The sequence below is a fragment of the Hirundo rustica genome, chromosome 11, assembly GCF_015227805.2.
Source record: "Hirundo rustica isolate bHirRus1 chromosome 11, bHirRus1.pri.v3, whole genome shotgun sequence".
Classification (NCBI taxonomy): domain Eukaryota; kingdom Metazoa; phylum Chordata; class Aves; order Passeriformes; family Hirundinidae; genus Hirundo; species Hirundo rustica.
Genome location: NC_053460.1, coordinates 6779954 through 6794468, shown reverse-complemented (window position 1 = coordinate 6794468; position 14515 = coordinate 6779954). Strand labels below are relative to the sequence as shown.

The 14515-nt window shown below is 52.8% G+C and overlaps 2 protein-coding genes across 2 annotated transcripts; both read left to right on the top strand.

The window, feature by feature from the left end:
• On the top strand, nucleotides 1-6151 carry LOC120757995 (fractalkine-like). The gene is made up of 3 exons (XM_040075756.2): nucleotides 1-239; nucleotides 3250-3370; nucleotides 3996-6151. Exons 1-3 carry the CDS (start codon nucleotides 59-61, stop codon nucleotides 5089-5091), a joined length of 1398 nt encoding a protein of 465 aa, XP_039931690.1. The 5' UTR covers nucleotides 1-58; the 3' UTR covers nucleotides 5092-6151.
• A 4415-nt stretch (nucleotides 6152-10566) lies between these two features.
• LOC120757848 (C-C motif chemokine 14-like) lies at nucleotides 10567-11573 on the top strand. Its single transcript, XM_040075501.1, has 3 exons — nucleotides 10567-10633; nucleotides 11026-11137; nucleotides 11477-11573. The coding sequence occupies exons 1-3, from the start codon at nucleotides 10567-10569 to the stop codon at nucleotides 11571-11573; spliced, it is 276 nt and encodes a 91-aa protein (XP_039931435.1).
• Nucleotides 11574-14515: the final 2942 nt, after the last annotated feature.

Here is a 14515-nt window from a genome sequence, read left to right as displayed (position 1 = left end):
GACACGTGTGAGGGAGCTGATAACAACTGGAGCTGTCTCGGGGCTTTACAATCCTGGCATGAGCGGCCAGCATCTGTGCTGCTCCGGAGGATGCAATAAGCAGCCGGGAGTGGGAAATACTGCCGGTAATCCCTCCCTGCCTGCCTTCCCTTCAGCCCACCACGGGAACATGAAGGCTGCCTGTGGCCGGATCCTGCTGCCGCCGCTGTGGGCCCTGTGCCTGGTGACCCTGGCTGGAGGTGAGCCCCAGCTCCGCTTGCCCTCCCCAGGGAACAGCCGGCTTCAGGGGATGCTGATGGGGCCGGGGAAGGGGGAGGGTGGCTCTGGGCCCGGCTGTCGGGGCCTCTGTGGGGTGCTGGGGGTTTCGCAGCAGGATCAGGCCGGGTTCGGGGAGCGGAGCCGGGGAGCCAGTGGCCGCAACGCTGGCAGCAGGGACACCGGAGCAGGCCCGCCGTGGCTTCTGTCACGCCTGAGGGCAGGTCGGGAGAGCGTCGGAGAGATTTCCTGATAGCCCGTGTTAGGAAAAAAAGCATAATGTACTTCTTCTCCCCCTTTTTTCATGTCCCTGGGGACGTGGCAGGAGGACTGGCAGCCTGGCTAAGGGTGGTTGTCTGAGGGGAGAGTACACCCTGTCCTGGATGTGCCGGTGCTGCCATCGCTGTCAGGTGCGGGTTTGTCGCCTGCATTATGTGCGTGTGTTTATGTACGAGTGGGAAACGCTCTCGCGTTCTCTGGATAAAGATCTCTGCGAGCTGCGGGTGGTGCTGAGCGGGGTCAGAGCTCTGGGCCGTGGCGGGCTCACTGCCGGGGCCGGTCAGTGACCGCGGCCCAAGGCAGCCCTTCAGCAGGGTGGTGCTGGGCTGTCACGGGCGCTCAGCACCGCGGGCAAGGCTGGACTTTGCCCAGAACCAAGGGGAAATCTATTCCCACGATAGGAAGGGATGAAGGGCAAAGAGCCCCTGAGATGTGTGTCCTGCTGCCACCAGACGGGAGGAGCGAGGGCGGCACGGGCAGCTGGGGATGGAGCTCTTTCCTCCTCACACCTCTGGGCGGGTTCTCCAGGGCTGGCTCGAGAAACGTGGACAGCAGGGACACCAGGCAGCTCACCCTGCCCTGGGGACCCGCTGCCTGCAGCTCACCCTGCCCTGGGGACCCGCTGCCTGCAGCTCACCCTGCCCTGGGGACCCTCTGCCTGCAGCTCATCCTGCCCTGGGGACCCGCTGCCTGCAGCTCACCCTGCCCTGGGGACCCTCTGCCTGCAGCTCACCCTGCCCTGGGGACCCTCTGCCTGCTGCTCACCCTGCCCTGGGGACCCGCTGCCTGCAGCTCACCCTGCCCTGGGGACCCTCTGCCTGCTGCTCACCCTGCCCTGGGGACCCTCTGCCTGCAGCTCACCCTGCCCTGGGGACCCGCTGCGTGCAGCTCACCCTGCCCTGGGGACCCGCTGCGTGCAGCTCACCCTGCCCTGGGGACCCGCTGCCTGCCTGGCACCGCCCGACTCTGCTCACCCACGGCCAAGCATCCATTTGCCCCACAGTGAGGAAATAGGGCTGGCTCTGGAAAAGGCTGGTGGAGCTCCCTGGGTCTTTTGAGGAACTGTGCTGAAAAGCAGGTGCCGATGGCTCCTGAGAGCAGTGGTCCTGGGTGGAGAAAGTCCCAGATCCTTTTGGCAACGACTCAGATGCAGCTCAGAGAAGCGGGGTTGTGTGCCCCAGGAGGAGGGCTCCAGGCTCCCTGTGGCATTCCTCTGTGCTTGCAAGGTGCTTCCCAAGCTCCTCCGCTCTGGGAGGAACCTACCAGGAGTTCAGCCAAATGGAAACCATTTGCATTGGTACCTGTAAAATCAGTTCAGGATTCTCAAAGGAACAGGGACTGCTCCCCACCATGCATGTCCCTGGCTATCCACAGGGATGCTGTGGCCCTCTTGTCGCTGTGCCTGTTTTGTTGAACTGTGCTCTCGAAAGTGTAGGACACCAACAGAATATACTCTGGCTAATGGGAGTTAATTGGCAAGTCAGCTGCCCCTGAGCAGGGAATTCTCGACCCTAAAGTGCCGCAGAAGACATTATTGCGTGAAAAAAAGAGTTTTGCTTCAACTTGGCTTGACCTAGAGGTGGAAATGGGCTTCTGTAGAGGGGCCACAGGAGAGTTTTTCTTGGGGTTTCTTTGCAACCAGGATTTTCCCCAGTAAATTATTCAAATGATTCAGAGTGTTCCTGTATTGATGCTCATTCTTGTACCTGGTACTTGGATCCTTCCTAACTGAACTGCATAAAATTCACCACATTTTACTTAGGAATCAGACGCAAGGGATTTTGTAAGAGATGGCCTGATTGAAACCAGATGCCAGTTCCTTTCTTCACAGAGGCCCCAGATTAATCAGGGCTTGTTTTTGTAAATCTTGTCCCCAGGGATGTCAGGAACAAGCTGGCAGGATGTGTTGTGCAAGTGCCTGTTGTGGGAGGCTGGAGATAGATGCAGGCCAGTGGTGTGACTGGCCGTGCCCCTTGAAGGGGTCAAGGGGGGGTTTATTTTTACACTTTGCAAACTGAAAACCGTATTTTCCGGTGGAGGTTGAAAAGATGTGTTTGGGAAGCTGGGCTGCTGAGATACCTGTGGGAATGAAGCATCATTACCAAAAGGTTCTTTCTCTGCACCCTTTCTCTGAGCCCAGGTGGTGTTCAGAGACCGTGTACCAGCAAGCAGAGAGGCAGGATGCTCACCTGGAGGGGAAGTCCCACAGGAAGAAGAGATAAGACTGATAAGGAGAGAGCAGAGCACCCTCCCCACTGGTCTGCATCTCCTGCACCAAGAGCGCTCTGGTGAGGGTTGCAGCAGGTCTTTGGGGGAAGAAGAAATGTATTTTCTAGGTATTGTGCTGGTACCAGTCCTCCTGGTACCCAAAGGGGAAAGGACCTGCAGGTCCAGGGGCTTGCCCATCCTACAGGACAAGCTGAAACGCTGTCCCAAAAGCCCACAATTTTCACAGTGGTTATATATATATATATATATATATTTTTTTTTTTTTTTCCCCTCAGTTTTCTGTGTATCCTATTACATGTGTGGGTGCTACAAGCAAATTTGCCTTTGTCTTCATCAGGATCTGTTATCATCTCAGTTCAGCAGGGATTGGAAACTTGCGTGGCAAGCTTTGGGCTCCTCCCTGGAGAACGAGGAAAAGGAACAGTGCTGGTTTTGAGAGGTCCAGATAAAAAGCCAGCGCTTAATGAGGTGAAATTTTTATTTCAGGGCAACCGAAAGCGCCTCTGAAGTGTTCAATAGAGTGCAGAGGTTTTACAAGGCAGTTAGCGGAGAAGCAGATCAGGAGCTACCGCATGACGGAACCCAGCTGCAAAAAACAAGCCACCATGTAAGTGCTGCCCCACTTCCAAGTGGGATCAGGGTTAAGTGGATGGGGAAAGGGACTGAGGGATGTGCTTGGCAGGACCGGGCAGAGGAATGTTTCAATGAAAGCAGATATTTTGTCTGAAGACAGATTCAGACTTGCAAGCTTGTCTGGAAATGAGAAAAGCTCCATTTCTTTTCTTTGGGTTAATTGTTTTCTGCTTTTGCTAAGTCGATGAACCATTGAGACCATTTTATTGCAGCCCAGGGGGTGGCTCCAAAGTGAAACTGCTGGGCTGACCTTGGAAAATCTCACATCACCCAGTAAATCAGAGGGTTTTGCCTTCACGCATGTGTGCCCCCGAGGCAGCTGGCGCCTGTGGAGCTTTCTGCCCTAAGTGCAAGAGGGAAATGCTGTGTCCAAGCAGGACAATGCTTTTGAAAGTGAAAAACTTCTTAGGGGAAAACCCTCCACCCATGAGTCATGTCCACCTGCTACTCATTCAGCCAGATATCACAGGCACCTCCCCTTCCTGAAATGAATCATCCAGACAATACCTGGTGTTTGCTATCTACACACCTTCCCCGTAGCTTTGATCACCTGAACCAGTGTTTCTTTTATTCACTGAGTGATCCCTTTTTATTTTCAGATTTATTACTCTGAAGTTCAAGGAGATTTGTGCAGATTCAAGGGAAGACTGGGTGCAGAAGATCAAAGACAAACTGGACAGGAAGAAGGCCACAGTGGTGCCACCACATGATGTCACCTCAGGAAAAGAGCCTGGCAGTCTTGAGAGACGTGTTGGTCTTCCAGAAGTGGCTCCATCTCAAGCCACTGCTCCAGCTAGTTTCTTCCAAGGGACTGGAACAACGCTTAGGGAGAGAACACATGCTCCTGCTGCCAGGACAGAGGTGTCCAGCAAGTCCCCACTGGGCAGGCAGGACCCTACCCAGCTCCCTGCAGGATCCACCCCCATGACACAGGAGGAGGCTGCACACTCTGAGGTCACTCCAGCAGCACACAGAGAGTCCTCAAATTCTCCTGTGTCTTCAACAACTGTTACAGCAGACGTGGGCTCCAGCCAGCCCAGCCCACACCCCTCTGTTCCAGGTACAGCTTCTCCTAACTCACATTCAGACCTGATGGCTGCTGCTAAAGGATCAAACCAACCTGTACTTTCTACAAATGGATCCCTGGACCCTACAAGTGCCAGAGCCAACACACCAGACACTGCTTCCAGGAGCTCTAGATCAGATCTCCCCTCCATCTGGGACACTATGAAGAACACAACAGACACAGAGACAGCACCACAGACTACTTCAATTTCTACTCTAATCTCCACCGGTGCTATGGACAAAGCTGCTTCTGTCCATACCAACAGGGTTGTTGGTCCCTCTGCAGATGTGTTTGGTACTACAGCATTTGATTATTCATCGCCTGTAGGGAAGCAAGAGCCTTCAAACACAGTTTCTAGTCACCAGACATTCTCAGGCCAAGCCAGAGTGCAGATGATCACAGTCAGGCCAAAAAATCTGCCTCTGCCCAGCTTCTTATCAGAGTCCCAAATGCACTTTGTCATCCCAGTTTCTGTGGTGTGTGGACTGATGGTTAGCAGTGTTGCTCTTGTATGGCTTTACCTGAAATTTGGAGTCAAACCAGAGGAAACATCAAGAGAAATGGTACAGGGCTTGCTCTACCAGCAGGCAGGACATCAAGACAATGTCTATCCAATGGAAGTAATATGAATGCTTTGTGGCATGGACGTTTCTGGCCTCAACTGTATGTATGTTGCTGCAGAAAAGCTGTTCATTCTGCACTGGTGACCAGTAGGAAGCAAGCCTGGGAATAAAAATCACTGAGAAAACTGATTTTTTTTTGTAGAGCAGAATGCCCAACAATGTATCTATTTCGTCATTGACCAATCACAGTGTTTTGGAAATACAGGAGACACTTCTTTTCTACTGGCACTGTTATGGACGAAGGCTGTGCCTCTTCTATTGCTGTTGATGGCTCTTTGCCAGGTGATGTGATTTTCCAAGTCACTGTTGGGAATTTTTCTGTGGTTCATCCTGGCCCAGGCAAGAAGCCACTCACCCACTCACACTGTTGGACTTGGCCTCAGCCACCTTGAGCAATCTTAACACCAAACCCACACAATTTGCACTTAAACTCTCTGCTGCTTCTTTCTTTGCACTTCAGGTCTCTGCTCTGTCAGACCAAGAGTGAAGCTGGTGGCCAGCTGGGTGCTGCTTTCCTTGGGCTGATTGAATTTGCTCCCATCATTTTCTCTGGCTGGAGACATGAGGGATAGCCCAGCTTTTCAGAAATAGTTGACAAACACTGCATCTGATCAAGTGACTGAAGGTCAGTGCTACAGATCTTATATTCAGAGAAGCTGGCAGCTCACAGTCTATCTCCTCCTTGAAATCAGGCCCTTCCTTTTAGCAGCTATGGGCTATGGGTATTTCTTCTTACAGATGAATTCTGAGAGCTGGTTCTTGCCAAATCTATGCAATAACCCCTTCTGCCAGCTGATGCACCTTGTGTCCAGCTGCATCCAACACCAGGGCAGGATAACGCTGATGAATCTTCACAAATGGGAGAAAACAAGAAGTCACACAATAATTTGACTATTCCTGTGTTACCATTGGAACATTTTTGCTGTTCTCTGCAAGCACAAAACCCAGGAAATGTGGAGCTAAAGGCTGCTCTGGATGTAGTCATGCAGGAATTACTCTACTACAGGAGACATAACATCCTTCTGATCTCATTTTCTCACAAGAAATAAGCACATTTGCTGATCCATAAACACACACACCAAAAAAAAAAAAAAAAAAAAAAAAAAAAAAAAAAAAAAAAAAAAAGCACAGAATGCCTGTTCATAGTCCTACAGCCACATTTTAATTTTTCCATTTTGGATAGCACTGATCACCAGGCTGTGAAAGCACTGTAACAGAACCAGGCTTTTCTAACCCCAGATTGATTTTGATTTTTACACGTCCTGACGTTGCTGTACATAAGTGTTACGTTTTATCTGTGGTCAATTGCTGAAAACCCTCATTAAACTTTAACTCCAGGATGGATTCTGTTGGAGCGTGCCAAGGTCTTCATGATGTGATCCTTTGCATGTAGATACATATCAGGGGTCAGATCCTAACCAACCTCGGTGGATCAGATCCCTAAGTACAAATATGCATGCGGAAAATGAAAGGAAAATCATAATTAGCAAGATCATCAGGAATGATGGGCCAGCAGTAAATCAGAGCTCCAGGAATGTGGCCTCTTAGATCTGTCAGATCAGGGCATCCATCCGGCCCTGCAGGGGGAGAGCACAGGCTACAGCTGTGTTTGCTTTCTGCCATCACACAGCCCTTACTTCTGCATCTTGTTGACTTGAGAGATTCATCTCGGCCTTTGCAAGTGTGGCGTGCAATCAGATTAATTGCAGTGATTAATTTGGAGCGAAATCCTTCCTTGAGCAGCAGCCCAGCTGTGGAACTCTGGTTGGGGTTGATTTTCCTGGAGGGTAAATCTGGCTCTGCCAGTGCCACCTCCCCATGCACCCCCCTTGTGCACGGCTGGAACTCGTGAGGCGATGTACTGTGGCATTATTTTTATATGAAACACTAGAAATGTTATTTTTGTAAAAAAAGGTTTTATAGCTTTTTGAATGTATGTAATGTCCTGTCTGAGCTGTTTGGAGTCGAGACCTTTCTGGCAGCACTGGAAAACACTGTGCCTTGTCTGTTTTGTTGCTGGTCTTGGATGGATTGTGCATGTCCACAGGAGCTGGATCGCTCTCCAGGCCCTTCAGCAAAAGGAGTGGACACTTGTCTGCTGCAGGTGAAGTGCTTGTCTTGGAGCAGTGCTGGGGAGATGGATGTCAGCACCAGTCAGCTCACTTGCAGTCCTGCCAGTCTTTGGAAGGACACTGCTTTCAGCTCCACCACCAGCTCCCACCGTCTCCCAGCTGCCGTGATCCCTCTGGAGCTCATCAGGAGGAGCTGCTTCTCCAGGCTGGCCCTGTGCTCGTGCTTTCCTGCTTCCCTCTCCTGTCCCTGGGCTGTTTGCAGGCAGGGTGCTGGCACCCTCACGGGGCACAGGTGAAACCCAGGGCGCTGCTGTTCCTGCCTCTGCAATGGGCAGTGTGGGAGGATGGAGCCTGTGGGTGTCACCCATTTCTGGGGGTTACAGCATCGCTTGCTGTAGAGCACAGTAACTGTTACGAGCTCCAGTTCGTTTGTATATTGAGTGTGTGCATGAGATATGAGCTGTAGATTTTTATAGAAGTAAAACTAATAAATTCCTTATGTTAAAAACGTTCCTTCTCAGGGGATTGAGCCTTGAGCTGAGTTACCAAGCCTGGTCCCTGCTGAGATGAACACCTATGATTGAGCACTCACATGGAAAGCATCCCAGCATCACCAAGAGATGGCAAAGCCAGCACAGGTGGAGGTGGCCAGGCTATTGCTCCATCTCCTTTAAGGGTTTTGGTCTTGCAGATGTTTTCAGGAAATGTATTTTCTCACAGCAATTTGTGTTTCCCATCTTGCTAAGGCAATAGAGAAAACAAACAGCTGTGGTTTTGCATTGCTTAAGCAAAGCTAAGGCCAAGCAGCAGCTGAGAGACAACAAATACTACACTCCAAGTCTGTTCTGTAAGGAGGCAAGAGGGCAAGGGCTGAGATGGGACCTCTCCCACCCCAGCCAGGGCTTGGGCTGCCCCTGTGTGCTGCTCTCTGGTGCTGGAGAGGTGGGAAGGGGCAACTCGATGAGAGTTCAGTTCTCAGGGGTTTGCCTGGAGTGGGGAGCTGGCAGGAGCAAGAGGGTCAGGGATGAGCATCTTCCCTACATTTCAGGAGCTCTCATCCCAACCACTTCTCAGCCCCGTGCCCTTCTGGACAGCTGCAGAAGTCAATGAAAATTTCCTGCATCTGAGTCACCAGGCCACAAAGGCCACTTGAGGGATAAGGAAACTCTAAGGAAATGAAAGCACTTTTTTTTTTAAATTTCATTTCTCCTCTCTCGTGGAGAGGGCAGGCGAGGAAGGAGGAGGCGGTGCAAACAAGCCAGGCCTGACAGGATGAATCATTTCCCATCATTTCTGACAGGCAGAGCTGGCGCCAGCAGGGCTGCTCAGGGGCTGCTTCTCTGGAGATTTTGGGTGCTCAGTCCCGGGGCTGTGGGGGGCTCCCTGGCTTCACTGGTGTTGGTGTCTGGCAGTGCAGGGACAGACCTTGTGCCAAGGGTGTCCCTCCACACAGCTTCCCCTGCTTCTCCTGGAGCTCCATGGGCTGCCCCAGGTGTAGAGTTTGGTCTGCCCAAGAAAAGATCCAAAGTGACTGAGTAGAACAGAAGAAAACAGGGAAAACTTATTCCAAACCCTCCCACCACCTCTTTGGGGACAAGTTTCAGGCACTGGGTGATGCCCCCTTTCTCCTGCCTCGGCAGCCCAGCTGCTCTTGCAGTGCTTTCCCCAGTGCACGATGTCTGTGGTTGTGTTTTCCAGCACAGCTGGGGGTGCTCAGTCACCCACTGAGACCCCAAACCCAGCACGGGGCTGTTCTGCCCAACTCCTTTGTCCCTCACAGGCACCATTGCTGGCAAAGGCTGCATCTGATGTGTCCCCTCAGCGTCCCTCCTCCTCCTCTTGCAGAATACCAAGGATGCTGTTCCTTTTTTATGTAAACAAGCACATCCTTCAGAGTCCATTCAAATTAAAGGAAAACCTGTGCCTGTAGAGGGGCTTTCCAGCATTTAACAATTCATGCCTTCACATCAGCCTTTCCCTTTCCAAACTGTGAAAGAAGAAAAAAAAGTCTCCAGGGAGTTGTGAGTCATCTGGCTTCCACAGACATGGCTTCAAATCCTAAGAAAAGGGAAGCAGAGCACCCTAGGCCAGATCTTCTGCCAGAAAAAGAAATGCAGCTCTGCAAAAGCTTCTTCAGGTCCATCCAGAGCGGTGGAACTTGAGCCTCCATCAGGAGGAAACATGTCTGATGAAGCTGGGCGTGGGGAGAACTGAGCATTACCAGAGCAGTTCTCAGCATTGGCTGGTTTTTCTCCCAAGTATTTTAAAAGACATCCAGGGATGACAGCCCCAGGCACAATATCCTGCTCCGGAGAGTGGCTGGAGTTGCCAGTGTGAAGAAGGGCTCGAGCTGGCCCCTTGCGTAGTTCAGGGAGTGAGGGGGGCCGTGATGCCAGGGGATCTGCATGGGACCCCACTGCTCCATGCATCCACTTAGAGTCTGGTTAAAAAGAGGTTAAAAAGACGGAAAGGAGAAAAAAGTATCTGAGCTGAGCATGACTGACAAGGACCCACAGAGGGGCTCCTTCAGAAGGTCTGAGGAAGGGGGAGCCCAGCACGACGGGGAGAACTGTCCCCCAGATTAACACAGAGAGGCTGGCCCCTTTCCGCAGGTCCCTGCAGGATCTGGGATGCCTCAAGGCTGTGGAGGGAGGAAGATGGTGGAAAGACACCCCAAAACTTTGAACAGTAGGTTTTCCATCCATTCCCCTCAGCCTGATGCTGACTCCTGCCCTGCCCTGAAGCCAGAGCTAAGCCAGCCCTGTCCATGAGGAAAGGCTCAACTACACCCTCCTCTCTTTTCCCCCCTCACTGCCCAGTTATGATCAGATTTTTGGTGGAAAGCTTGTGTTCCTCTCCATCGTACCGACATGGAACGTGATGCAATCTCTGCCAGCGTTTGCCAACTTGCAGCTTTCAAGCCACAAAGGGCTGGTGGCAGCAGCAGTGACGGTGCTCCTGCTTAAAGCTTTCCAGGATTCACAAGCCATCCAGACATCTCCAGCACGTGTGTGTTGGCCCTGGGCTGAGCGACCTTGCATGGAGCACCAAGCTTTGTCTTTCCTATGGCTACGAATCCCCTCTCTGCAGGCCTGGGAGCTCTTGAGTTTGTATCTGCAGAGGAGGATTTCACTTCCCCAATGGTGTTCCCCGTCTGGATGAGCACAGAAGCGGATATTATTTAGTCTTTCCAGGTATTATCTGTCTCTAATCCTGATGATCCCACGTGATGTGAAAATCCCTACGGGCAATGAAGCAGTAGCCTCTCCCTGAATTTGGTTCAAATTCTTTGAAAAGGGTTAACTGGGGAGGAGCGGAGAGCATAAATTGCAGCACCTCCTTGCCTGAGCTCAGAGTTGAGCTCCCTCAAAGAGGCAGAGCAGCAAGGAAGAGCCCTCCCAGAGCCACCATGCTCACTGCAAGGACAGTCCTGCTGCTCGTGGTGCTCCTCACCCTCTCCTCATGCTCTGATGCAGGTGAAGCACCTCATGGGCCACTGCTGCTGGCTGGGACTCGGGGCTGTCCCATTGGGGTGGTCGGGAAGGAAACCCCAGTGTGGAGCAGGGATGGTGCTGCTGGCAGGAGGAGCAACCCCCGGCCAGGGCAGAGCAGCACATCCCGGGGTGCAGGGAGGGATGGAGACCGCTCCTGGGGCTGGGTGGCTTTGGCAGAGCTGCTGCAGGCCTGGGTGATAACCTGGAGCATCCTCCTGCCCTGGGAAGGAAGGAGGAAGGCACCTGGGGCTCCTCATGGCAGCATTTGCAGAGTTTGGAGGATGCTGTGTTCATCAGCCTTGTCATGGGGGAAGCTCCTGAAGACAGGCTGCCTCTCAGAGCCAGCATCCACCGTCCCTCTTTGTTTTCTCCAGCCCCTTACATTCCATACGAGTGCTGCTTTGACTACGTAAAGGGCGCTATTCGGCTGGACAACATCGTGGATTTCTACTCAACTCCCAAGGAATGTTTTCTCCCAGCAATTGTGTAAGTCCTACTGCTGTGCCATCTCCTGGGCTGCCACGGGTTCGGTTCATCTGCTCCGTCTGGGGACAGGACGGGGACAGGTCTGTGTAACCTCCAGATCTTCCAGCTTGAAGAGGGGAGGATGTGACTGTGTGGGCTCTTCTGCAGGGCCATCAGAGCTCCTGGAGGCTCTGCACAGGCTCCAGAGGTGCTGGGCTGCAGGATGAGCTCCTGTGGGACACCAAGAACCCAGGGGCAGCACTGGGAAAGGAGAAGGAGTGCAGAGGAGGGAGGATGATGTGGGTGTGAGTGGAATCACAGCTGTTGTTCCTCACAAAGCTCCACATTTAACCTTGGCAGGTTTGAGACCAAGAAAGGAGGCAAGGTCTGTGCAAACCCAAAGGAGAAGTGGGTGAAGAGAGCAATTCAAAAAAGGAAAAGCCTTCATGCCCCATGATGTAGAGCGGGTGCCCTGGTTCAGGCTACCCAACATCCTGGTGGGGAGGAAGGTTTACAGCCACCCTCTCGGAAGGGGTCATGGATGTTCCAGCTGCTGGGAGATGGACTCCCTGACTCCCCAGAGCCCTGTGCTGCATCCACAGCTGGGCACCAGCTCCTGGAATGCTGCTGGCCCTGCCAGCACCTGCCTGCTGATCACAGCCACTAAATAAAGTTTACTTCGTGTGATTTTTGGAGAGCGGTGTCCTTTCTTGTCCCAGCCCCACAGCTGGGCAGGAAGGGAGGGGAATGGGTGGGACTTCAAGGAGACCCAAAAGGGGCTGAAGACTCCTCTGGGGGTTTTTAGGTGCTGATCTGCCATCACTTCAGGCTTAGGGGTTTCAGCCTGTCCCATTTGCTGTCCCCTGAAGGAGCACAGCCTGTCTCCCACGTGTGCCCAGGCGTGTGGCGTCTCTGAGCTGGGCTGCAGGGGAAGGATTTCTCTTCAGAGCTCCCTGGGCAGGTCGGACAGGCAGGGGATGCTGAATCAGACAAGGGATTCCTGCACACGCAGCCCTGGGAATTTTGCCCGTGCCAGGGGCCAAGGAGAGCTCAGCAGTGATCCCTGCCAGGGCTTTGGGAGGGGGAGCACAACTGGAAGGGCAAGGGTGGGGGGGAAAGTCATGAGCTAAAGAAAGTTCAATAAATAAAGCATAACTGGCACAGAAGCCAAGCAAAATGAGAGATTCATTCTCTCCTTCCTGTCGGTGGGCAGTTGTTCAGCCATGGGGAGCAGAGGAAGGCTCCCTCACGTGCAACAGTGACCTGGGAAGACAAATGCTGCAACTCTGAATGTCCCCCTACTTCCTCCTTCTTTCCTTGTGGCAGCTCATTAACGGGAAAAAAAGGAGAACATAACAAAAAGAGAAACTTACAAAAAATTCTCCATCAACTGATAAAAAAACCCATCACTTGCCACCAGCCCAGATGATGCTCAGCCAGTCCCTGAGCAACAGTCACCCAGAGATCCTTGCTGCCAGCACTCACAGCTCCTGGGGAAGGAGATTTTGGCTGCAGCAGCTCCAGGGATGCTTTCACAGCAGAGGCAAAACCCATCCAGAGCTGAGGGGTGACCTGCAGGTCTGGAACCTGAGGTGTCACAGGCACCACGAAGGTGGAGATCTCTGGGTGCACCAGGGGAAGCCTCTTAAACTGCTGCCTTTCCGCTTCAGGAGTCCTCGGCCATGGATTTCATCCTGTTTGCTTGGACTTGGTGCCCTCTCCTGACAGCTGTGGCTCGGATGCAGCACAGACCTCGGCGCTCTGGGCAGGGCAGGTCCAGCCCGACACCTATCACAGGCAAACAGCTCATGTTCTCTGTTAAAATATTAACTTTTGTGAATATGCACTCAAAACCCAAAGCATTTTATGAGCCAGAGAATATTTCCCACCTCTACTTTTTTTTTTTTTTTTTTTGGTCCATGCCTATCCATTTTAATTTCTAAATTCAGGGGGTTTCCTCAGTCAGGAAATTTGTATTCAGTTGTTAATTCTAGCGAGGCTGCAGGTGGTTTGGACACCCATAAAATCCTCTGCATTGTCTGTACCCCCTCTTCTCTCCACTTGCCTTTGCATTTGCCTCACCAGGAGCTCCACACCCCAGGCAGAGCAGAGGGGGCTGGAGAAGATTAAAGCCAAACCCAAAGGTCCACTGCTGGGGCAGAGACACGGAGGGAAGCCCAATCTTCCAGAGGGAGCCTTGTGGGGCCTTTCCAGGCCTTCAAACATCCAACAGGCACTGATCTGCTCTGTGAAGAACAGATAGTGGAGGCATCTAGTAATGCTTCTGGTGAGAAGAGTAAATAGCTGAGGGAAAGGAGGAGCAACTGTGTGCCTCAGACAAGCCTGAAAAGGGAGCTCAGGGTTGGCACACAAGGTTTTCTGTGCCAGGAGATGCTGGTTGGAAAAAGTCATTAGCTCAGTTCTCCCTTAATTACGGTGGTGTGCTTTTAAGCAGTGCCTAGGAGCTGGTGTGACCCTGGTGGCTGCTGGCCCCAAGGGTCTGTGCACTGGGGACATGGACAGGGAGGGCAGGAGAACCTGGGGGTGATGCAAAGTCCACGGAAGAGGACTCGGGCTGCTGTGTGTCAGGTATTTTCTCCCTGCACAGCCCTGCCTGGGGACAGTGGCACTGGAACCCAGCGGGGCTGTGCCCGGCTCTCTGCGTGGCCACCCTGCCCCATGCAAGGCCACCAGACCCCATGTCCTACAGACCATTTCTTCTTAACCAGCATTTTCAGCACATTTGCCCTGTTTGCTTCTCCTTTCTCCTTTCAGAGAAGTGGTGCAGACATGAGATAATCTTCAAAGAAGCCTATTTCCACCTTTCTCCTCTTCTGAGAAGACTTTGATTGCTTCACCACCCCCCCCCCCCCCCGCAAGCCACAGCCAGGTTCTCTCCTGTGCTCCCACTCAGCATTATCCTGTGTGGATTCCCACCAGGACCTCACATGTTCCTCACACACAGCTGCATCTCCCTTCCCAGGGAGCAGATCCCTGCATGGGAGCTGGGCTGATGTCCAGCTGTGCTCCGTGGTGCTGCCACTGGGATCTGGGATGACTCCTGTGGTAGGATCTGTCCCATCTCCCTGCAGGAATGTCCTGTCTGTGCACTGATGGCCACAAGCCTCCATCCCCTCGACTCCCATTTCAATCCCAGTGCTGGCGTGGGAGGCAGAGGCAACGCGTGGGCTCAGACTTGTGTTCAGACCCAGGCTCTCCTCAGACACCTCACTGCCATTTCTTCCCCTTCTGTGAAGTCTGCTGAACCCACAAAAGCACCTCTGACACCCCTGCTCTGGGGTCCCTGCTGGACTGGTCCAGTGCAGCTTCTTCTCCCTGACATCCCATCCCATCCCATCCCATCCCATCCCATCCCATCCCATCCCAATCCATCCCATA